This window comes from Corvus hawaiiensis, chromosome 13 (assembly GCF_020740725.1).
Source record: "Corvus hawaiiensis isolate bCorHaw1 chromosome 13, bCorHaw1.pri.cur, whole genome shotgun sequence".
NCBI lineage: Eukaryota > Metazoa > Chordata > Aves > Passeriformes > Corvidae > Corvus > Corvus hawaiiensis.
This window is the reverse complement of record NC_063225.1, coordinates 12964533-12973568: the sequence shown is the minus strand read 5'-3', so window position 1 is coordinate 12973568 and position 9036 is coordinate 12964533. Positions and strand designations below refer to the sequence as shown.

The following is a 9036-nucleotide window of genomic DNA, read 5'->3' as shown; positions in this document are numbered from 1 at the left end:
CCAGCCGGCTCCTCCCGTGCCGGAGATGAGCACCTGATGACGGCTGGCCCCAATCATCAGCTCTGGGGATACGGGGAGCAGTTGCTAAAACTCAGCGGTGAGCGGAAGGGACCTGATGACAAGGCCAGGGTAGGAGCACGTGGGTTCTAAGGAGAAACGGGGTGATGGTGGAAAAGATGGATGGATGATGGAAAAGATGGTGAGGTGGAAACGGGGGTACCGAAAACGTTTCCCCGCCTGATGCATTGTCCCCCAAGGTCCACCTGAGCTGCCCGGCCCCCTGCAAAGGGAGGTGGCGCTGGGAGGGTGAGAATCGGGGTTTTGCGCGGGGACAGCCCCAGGCCCTGGCGGTACCAGGGCAAGGTGGCACGAGTTGGGAGCAGGCTGTGCCTGGTCAAAGCTGGGGGCGAGCCGAGCACCCCGGCAGGGATGGCACAGCCGAGGGTCCTTCCGACCGCAGACCCTAGCAGAGGCGCAAATGCCGACGGATGGGGTTACAGGGAAAAAACCCGCTCCCGGGTTTGGCTCGGGGCCAGGGGAACACCGGACTGCCCCAGAGCCGGAGCGTGAGGGGCAGTGAGCGAAAATGCGGGGTTGCGGTGAGTCCAGCAGGCGAGCCTGCAGCGAGCCGAGAGCTGTCGTGCGGAATGTGCTGGGCACGTGTCACCGCTGGGCCGGCACGGCGCGATACAGACACGGTGGCCACGGCGGAGTTAATGCAAACCCATCAGGTCAGCGAAGCCCCCGGAGACCGACAGCGGACTCGGCAGCGCGCGGCCCCGCGGAGCCCCCGCGGCACTCGGTCCCTGCCGGGGCAAGGGCAGACGCTGTGTTCGGCGGGACACAGCAGGCCGGGGCCGTGGGAGGGGACTGCCCCGTGCATCGAGGACGGGCCCCGCCCCCGCCGAGGCCCGAGCAGCGTCGAGAACCGGGGCGATGAGGCGGAGGGGCGGGCCCGGCTGCGGAGACCCCGCCCCCGCCGCCGGCAGCCCATTGGCCGGCGCCGCGTAACGCAGCGCCCAATCAGGAGCTGCCACACGGCAGATCCGGATGCGGGGGCGGGACTTCCGGCTGCGGCCCCGGCGCTTCTTCAGCCGCCGCTCCCGGACCTGCCGGACCCGGACCCGCCGCTCCCGCCGTCATGATCGCGCCCCGGGCCCTGCTGCGGGCCCTGCCTGCCTCACTGCTGCCGTTCCTGCTGCCGTTCCTGCTGCTCGCCCTCGGCGCTCGCGCCTCCGACGTGGTGGAGCTCAGCGATGCCGATTTCGAGAGTGGCCTGGCGGAGCGCCCGGGGCTGGTGCTCGTGGAGTTCTTCGCGCCCTGGTGAGGGGCCGCTGGGGGCGGGGGGGCCGGAGGCGGGCCGAGACGGGTACTCGGCCGGTCTGACTCCCTTCCGTGCCCCTAGGTGCGGGCACTGCAAGCGGTTGGCGCCGGAATACGAGTCGGCCGCGACCCGGCTGAAGGGAATCGTGCCTCTCGTGAAGGTGAGCACAGGCTCCCGCGTTGGGGCCGACCCGGAGGCGGCCAGCGACCGGACTTCTGCTCCGCAGATCCGACGGGCGTCGTTTCTTTGATGCCTTGGAGCCCTAAAATAATCTGGAAGCCGATCCTTGCAGGGCTGCAGCCGCGCAGCTGGTGTGCAGAGGGTGTGTGAGCGCTCGCCCCAGCCGGGGAAATAGGCTTGCTCTGAGCTGTGTGATGAGCCTGAGAGTGAGCACCGTGCTTCACATACCCATTGAGGCTTGCTGACCAGAGGAAGCTACAATCTTTCTGCCACAAAACTTGTAGGGTTTTCTCAAATCAGAATCTCTCTCTTCCGTTATGGGAAGTGGCATGGAGTCTTGGCACCATGCCGTCCTGGTCAGGTCAGCCTGTTTTCTTCAGGTGTTATATGAACTTCAGGATTTATGAGGTGCTGAGAAATTCCTTGTCATTGATTGCAAGAAGCTATCCTTTCTAGTATTTTTTTGATGTGTAGTCTGGTGAAACTTGAAACTATTTAGTCTTTCCAGTATTTTCTCAAATATTTTTCTGGGCCTCTCACTATACCTGTGCTACCTCTTTCCCAGTCTGGGCTGTCCAGCAGCAGGCAGTGTGTGACAGATCCCTCTAGTCCCTTGGCTGGGTTGGGTGTGTTAGGGCTGATCTCAGGCTGAGTAGCAAGATTTCTTTTCCTTTAGGTTGACTGTACAGCAAACTCCAACACCTGTAACAAGTATGGAGTCAGTGGATATCCCACATTAAAGATTTTTCGAGATGGAGAAGAGGCAGGGACCTATGATGGGCCCAGAACAGCAGGTAAGAGCTGGTTGGCAGCATTTGGCTTGCTGAGCTGCTGCAGGAGGTAGGCCCACATGTAACAGCTTAGTGTCCAGGGATGCAGAGAAGGTTCCCACCTACCCATACATCCCCCAACCCCTTACCGTTTCCAGAACTCTGTGCTGGCAAAGCCTGGGATGTTTATTTTCCCTTAAAGCTCTCCTTTAAAGGTGAAGGTTTCCACGTTAGCTCCTAGCTCCCAGGATGCTAGAAAGTTCCTCTGTGAAGCTGATGGGAGCAGTCCTTCAGTTCACATATGTCTTGTATGGGAGATGTGTATGGATTCTGCAGAAACAATTTTTGGTTTAGGAAGCTTGAAAAATGTGTTGTGGAACTTGGTATTGATCCCTTTAATTATTTCGCTAATCTTTCAAGATGGGATTGTCAGCCATCTCAAGAAACAGGCGGGACCTGCTTCGGTGGCTCTCAGTTCTGTGGCTGAGTTTGAGAAGTTCATTGGCGATAAAGATGCTTCTGTCGTGGGTGAGTAGAGGTAGTGCATCGTGAAATGAGTGGGCGCTGGGCTCTGGGAGCTTGTGTGGAAAGATCAGAGGCAGTACCACAGGCTGTAGCAAAGAAATTCCAGATGGACATGAACAAAAGCACTGCTGGTAATGAGAACAATAAAGCCCTAGAACATGTATCCAGAGGGATTTAAAAACATCCAACCTGAAAGATTTTCACAGCTTAGTTGGACAAAGCTTTCAGCAACCTAGTCTGGCTGGGGCTGGTTGTACTTCAAGTGGGAGATTGGACTTGAGGACCTCTGGGTATTCCTTCCAAACTTTTTTATTTTTTTCCTGGCCATCTGGCTTTGTTGGCTCCCCTGGTACCATAGTATATATTTTCCAAAAGTTGTTGCTTTCTTCGCTGGCTGACAACAGGTAGCTTTGGGTGTTGGAAGGTGCATTTGTTGGTCTGGTGTCATCAGAGGACTGTTGGCATCGGGTGATGTGTCTGTGGTTACATGTGGCTACAGCAGATGGTGCAGCTCAGGTGCCATCTTGTAGGTATAACCACATGAGCATTAATCAGCATTCCTAAACTTACTGTTATTAAGTGCCAGTGGCTGTTGTTATACAGTCACCAGTGGATGTCTGGGTGTTCAGGGGACAATTGTCCTTGGCTAAATGCCCAAGTTGGGCTTCTCCTGAGTACCATCCTGCTGCTGGAAAGGAGGGGGTGCAAGGAGGTTCCAAAACATGGGAGAGAAGCTGTCGAAGGTAAAGGCCTCAACATGCATTGAAGGACTGGATTCAGGGCTGATCCCAGTGCATTGTAGAGAAAAATGCTGAGAGCTGCAGAGGGTCCGCAGCTGGGTTGGTTTGAGGTCACAGTCTCCCTTTCTGCTGCAGGCTTCTTTGGTGATGCATCTGGGGATGCTTACTCGGAGTTCATGAAAGCAGCCAACAGCCTCAGGGATAACTACCGCTTTGCGCACACCACCGAGGAGCAGCTGGTGCAGAAGTACAGGGAAGATGGAGAGTAAGTTACTTAATACAAAGATTCCTTGTTATTGAGGCATTTGGAACAAATTCATGGATGCCAGTTGTTAACTGGTTTCACTTTCTAAACATAGCTTAAGGTCTGGTTTCTTCCCCAGCTGACAGTGGTGTTTCTTTTGAATTGAGATAGAAACGTGTAAATGGGTAGAGGCTCTGAAGCATTCGTGTCTGCCTCTGGGTGGAAAGTATCTCAACAGAGACCTTTTACTTCCATATTCCTTGTTATGGTGGGAGTTTTGTTTCTCATTGTGGCCTGTGTCTGAATCATGGAGAAGGCTCTGACAGGTACACCTAATGCACTAGTGGCACCAAGAAGCTAGACAGTGTTGTTTGAGCTATGAACAATGAGCGGGGATTGTCACTGGAGATTGGGTTCTTGCCTCATCTGGCTGCTGTCCTTGGACTCCCAGGGACATTTTGGACTAATTCACAATACCTGCTTCCCTGCAGAGGTATTGTCTTATTCCGTCCTCCACGGCTGACCAACAAGTTTGAGGAGAGCTCTATCAAGTATCCAGAAGACAAAATCACCAGTGGAAAGATTAAGAAATTCATCCAAGAGAACATGTGAGTGATTCTTCACCCGCAAATGTGACAGACTGGCTCCAGTTGGCTTTGTCCCTGTCAGAGCTTGTTTTCCCAGCTGGCATTGCTGCCACTCCCTGCTGCGTGTCTTGGCACTGCTTCACTTTGGGGACACCTTCTTGAAATCCTGGCCTGGCTGTTGGCATGCACTCTCCAGATTCTAACCACGATTCTGTTTAAAAATGGAATCTGTGAGAACTGTGCTAACTTTGGCCTTACTTGGGTCAGCTCTAGCCACTGATGTGGCTGGAGATGGAGATTTGACTCAGAATAACCTGGTACAGGAATGAGCAAAGTGTTTCTTCTTGAGGCCTGATCAGTCACGGCATTTAACACTCCTGGGTGGGAAGCAAGTGTGCTGTGTCAAGCCTGTTCTGGGGTCATTGGACTCTGCTAATAACCTCTCTCGTTGACAGCTTTGGTATCTGCCCACACATGACTGAAGACAACAAAGACTTGATCCAGGGCAAGGACCTGCTGGTGGCATACTACGACGTTGACTATGAGAAGAATGCAAAGGGATCCAACTACTGGCGCAACAGGTGGGAGTGGTGGGGGGTAAATCAGCCTCGGACTGTTCCTGCCTTGCTGCAGTTCCATAGCTTGGGTGACAGTCCTCTGAAACCCTGCATGATTGCTCTTGCATCCCTGGTCCTTAGGGACTTAGACCTTACCCACAAACTGCCTCACTGCTGTGGTGTGCAATTCTGCCCTTCGTGCCTGAGGCCCTTGGGTCACGCAGGTGGAGGATGGAAACACGCAACACATGCCTCAGTCACCACAGACACAAGCTTACTGGTCTGCTTCTCAGCACCATTTCTACAGGACTTGGCTCTGAAGAGCACTTTGTGCCGCTGAATTCCTAGCCCGATGTGCACATCATCCTGAAGGGTGTCACATCATGTGGAAGAAAATGTTCCAAGAAATAATGCTTTGTGGTTTTGTTTGTTATTTTTTCCCCTCAGAGTTATGATGATTGCAAAGAAGTTCTTGGATGCTGGCCACAAGCTGTCTTATGCTGTTGCTAGTCGGAAAACCTTTGGCCATGAGCTTTCTGAGTTTGGTCTGGACAGCAGCGTGGGCGAGGCCCCTGTCGTTGCCATCAGAACTGCCAAAGGAGATAAATATGTCATGCAAGAAGAGTTCTCGTGAGTTCTTGAACTTGGTGGTAGTGGGTGTCACTTGATGGACTTTGGTCTAGAGGTCTCTGACCAGATGATTTAACGAAGCTTTCCTCCAAGCTTTGTTAGCTTGGAGGAAACAGGAAAGCTCAATGTTCCAGCTGGAAGATATAAGTGCTGGGTCAAAATGGCTCCTGCTCATGTGTTTTCCTGCTCTCCAGAAAGCTTGCAGCCCCTCCTGTTACACAAAGGGAGAGAATTTAATTCAAGATACTGAAATGTCTGGTTAGGAATTAGGGTGCAATAAAGGGCAGAAGGAATAGTTGTACCTTTCATTTTGAAAAAAACCTGAAGGATGCTGGAAGGCCTGAAACCTTGAATGGGATGTGCATCCAGCCTCCTGTCAGAGCCCTTAAGGACATCCTTGCACTTGTTCTGGGGTCTACTAAGCCAGTCCCAGACTGGCGCTGTCAGAGATACAGGTGGCATCTGTTGTGTGGGTGGAAGGAGCTTAAATAAGCCTTGAAAGTTTCCCCCTCTCATGCTGTGTGTGTGATGATGGCTGTAACATCACTTTTCTTTTAGCCGTGACGGAAAGGCTCTGGAGAGATTCCTGCAAGATTACTTTGATGGAAACTTGAAAAAGTACCTGAAATCAGAGCCTGTCCCTGAAAGCAATGATGGCCCCGTAAAGGTGAGTGGTGCTTATGGCTGCAGAGACACTGCTCAGCAGCAGCTTCCTGTGCCTATGTGAAGTGCTGGTAGTGTGGCACGGTGGCAACTCAAGAGGCCTCTGTGGTGATAGAGGAATTACTCACTCCCTTGTTCCACTGCAGCTTTCTGAGGCAAGGGAGACATGCAGCTTGGGTTCTGTTTTTTTCTCTCAGCATAGTAGCTGCTGCTTGGCCACAACAGTTACATGCTTCATGAATGCAGCAGCATCCAGGTTTCCGGGGATTACACAAAGGCCTGCCCTCTTGGCTTGTGCTCCCTCATGGCATGGTCTTCCTATTGGTTGTGACTGCACTATTTTACTGGTTGTGACTCCATGTTCATCTTATCATTGGGATCTGGTATAATTCCTGCCTTTCATCCTCCCAGGCAATTCTGCCCTGAGTAAGAGCATTCCCTGGCCTGGCTTTTTGATGAGTGCCTTATACAGGAGTGTGAGTCACAGGATTCACAGATGTTTTTGGAGGGATGGGGATGGTCTCAGCCAGTCCTGCTAGGCTGATTGCTTGCTGGGATTAAAAAGAAATGGCTTTTATCTTCCTGCAAGGAGACCATATGCAGACCTCACTCAGAGGTAGTGCTGGTAACTTATGGCAGGTTTTTACCTGCATGGTGAAGATGAGGAGTGCTATGTTTGGTTGTTGTGCTGCTTGCTGTGCAAGTGTGGGAGAACCAGGTTTGGGTGGAGTGTGTGGAGCATGTCATATCACAGCCTCATCTCTGACTTGGAAGGAACTAACTGGTTGGATCAAACCTTACAGGTGGTGGTGGCTGAGAACTTTGATGAAATTGTTAATGCACAAGACAAAGATGTCCTGATAGAGTTCTATGCACCATGGTGCGGCCACTGCAAGAATCTGGAGCCCAAATACAAAGAACTGGGGGAGAAGGTAAGTCTGAGACTCTTGCAAATGTGAACTAGAATTTTGCAGCAGTAAATGATCCTGCAGGTTGTTTTTAGCCTCTGTGAAAATGGGGCATAACTGTGCCTTCCTGAGGACTGCAAGTTTTGGTCTCTCTGTGAGGGGCAAATATCTCACAGCAGGATCTGTGGTAGCAACCACACTGGTATATTTGGTCTGTGTTCTTGGCTAGGGCACAGGATTATTCCCTGATTCAGTGACTGGCCTCAACTGCCCAAGTTTCTTTTTGGGTCTTTTCCCTCTGCATGATGATAGTCTCCCATCTAGTGAGGGTTGGTGAAATGGCATTCCCTGTGCACTGTCCTCTGACACCACTGTCCCAGATTGTGCTGACTGCTGGGTTCCTGGATTTTGGAATTGGTTACTGATGGGTTCTTTCTACCCACAGCTCAGCAAAGATCCCAATATCATCATTGCCAAAATGGACGCTACAGCCAATGATGTGCCTTCTCCCTATGAAGTCCGAGGGTAGGTCTGACTGCTGTGTTACCACATGTCTGTCTCTGTCTGACCTCGGCCACAGCACTGAAGAGCTGAAAGAGCCTCACGGGGAAGGGTGTGGGGGTTGCCAGGCAGTAGCTAGGTGACTGCTGGGCAATGGCTCGATGTGGAAAAATCAAGAGTGAAAACAAAATACACTGATCTGCCTGGCTTCTCCAGGATTCTGGTGTCCTGGCTCTGCCTGGAGGTCTGTCCTGCTGCTTTGGAATCTTCTGTGATTCTGTTCCTGGCAGTGTGAAAACAAATCCAGGCTTGCTGTTCCAAAAGCAGTTCAGCTAGCAAACTTGAACCTGTGAGCTCAGCCAGATCTGCGGGTGTGGCCCAGCTCTTGGAGGCCATACCTGGTGCCTCAGAGCCACTGAAGCACTGCCATGTTAAACCAGGGCAGTGTGGGATGTGAGTCCCTTCAGCTGGGGCTGGTCTTACAGAAATCAGAGCATGTCAGGAGCTCATGTGTTTCTTTTCTCTCTCCAGTTTCCCCACCATCTATTTTGCTCCAGCTGGCAAGAAGCAGAGTCCAAAGAAATATGAGGTGAGTGTTTTGCTGTTCTTGATGCTTTGTAAAGAAGTGAAGAGCACTCAGGTGTTCAAATCATACTCAGGCCTCTTTAGAGTTGGGGGTGGCACCGCGTCCTGTTACCCTGGGAACACACCTGATGGTACCTGGTGGTGATGAATGCTCCTGCTGGGAGTGTTGTACTTTGTGCTGTAGGTCCTGGGGAGAAGTCTGCTTGCAGTCACCTGGGTCTCCTGCCTTGGCACCTGAATCCCCCTGAGGAGAGGGGAAGCCCATGGCAGGTAGAGGTCCTACCTGACTGTTGTTTGCTTTCTGCAGGGGGGCAGAGAAGTGAGTGACTTCATCAGCTACCTGAAGCGGGAGGCAACCAACACTCCCGTGCTGCAGGAGGAAGAGAAATCCAAGAAATCCAAGAAGAAGGTGAAGGAGGATTTGTAAAGTACCTACTTGCCACCTTGTCAGGATGAGCTCTGTGAATTGGGGAAGCACTGGTCAGACTGGGGCCAGTTCTGGGCTGTGGAGAGCCAGTGGCCATGTGGGCCGAGGGGCCCCAGCTGCTGTATCTAGTAATGTTTAATTTCCTGCCGTCTCTTAGCTGCACTGTTGTGGGGCTCCCCAGGCTGGTTTGTTTTGTGGTTTGGGAGGGGGTGGGGGTACAGTTATTTTCTAATTTTTTTTGTACATTTGGAGAAGTGAAACAATAAAATGACCCCCTTAAGAGCAAGTGTCCCTGTCTTGGGGCAACCCATCAGACCTAACAGTGGGATCCTGCTCTTTGTAGGCAGCAGCTTCCTGCTGCAAGTTGTTCCCTGTAGTGAGCCCTCCTAGCCATT

At 52.3% G+C, this 9036-nt stretch overlaps 1 protein-coding gene across 1 annotated transcript; it reads left to right on the top strand.

The window, feature by feature from the left end:
• Positions 1-1061: 1061 nt before the first annotated feature.
• PDIA3 (protein disulfide isomerase family A member 3) lies at positions 1062-8923 on the top strand. Its single transcript, XM_048317986.1, has 13 exons — positions 1062-1323; positions 1406-1484; positions 2181-2298; positions 2695-2802; positions 3675-3804; positions 4275-4391; positions 4826-4951; positions 5375-5557; positions 6116-6224; positions 7024-7152; positions 7574-7653; positions 8161-8218; positions 8522-8923. Exons 1-13 carry the CDS (start codon positions 1142-1144, stop codon positions 8639-8641), a joined length of 1539 nt encoding a protein of 512 aa, XP_048173943.1. The 5' UTR covers positions 1062-1141; the 3' UTR covers positions 8642-8923.
• The last annotated feature ends 113 nt before the right edge of the window (positions 8924-9036 follow it).

What these genes read in the sequence shown, in the direction of transcription:
- PDIA3 (XM_048317986.1), top strand. Translation starts at nt 1,142, where the DNA reads ATGATCGCGCCCCGGGCCCTGCTGCGGGCCCTGCCTGCCTCACTGCTG. An exon ending in TGATGGGCCCAGAACAGCAG is followed by an intron (nt 2,299 to 2,694) that starts GTAAGAGCTGGT and finishes TAATCTTTCAAG; the next exon opens with ATGGGATTGTCAGCCATCTC. An exon ending in TCTCCCTATGAAGTCCGAGG is followed by an intron (nt 7,654 to 8,160) that starts GTAGGTCTGACT and finishes TTCTCTCTCCAG; the next exon opens with TTTCCCCACCATCTATTTTG.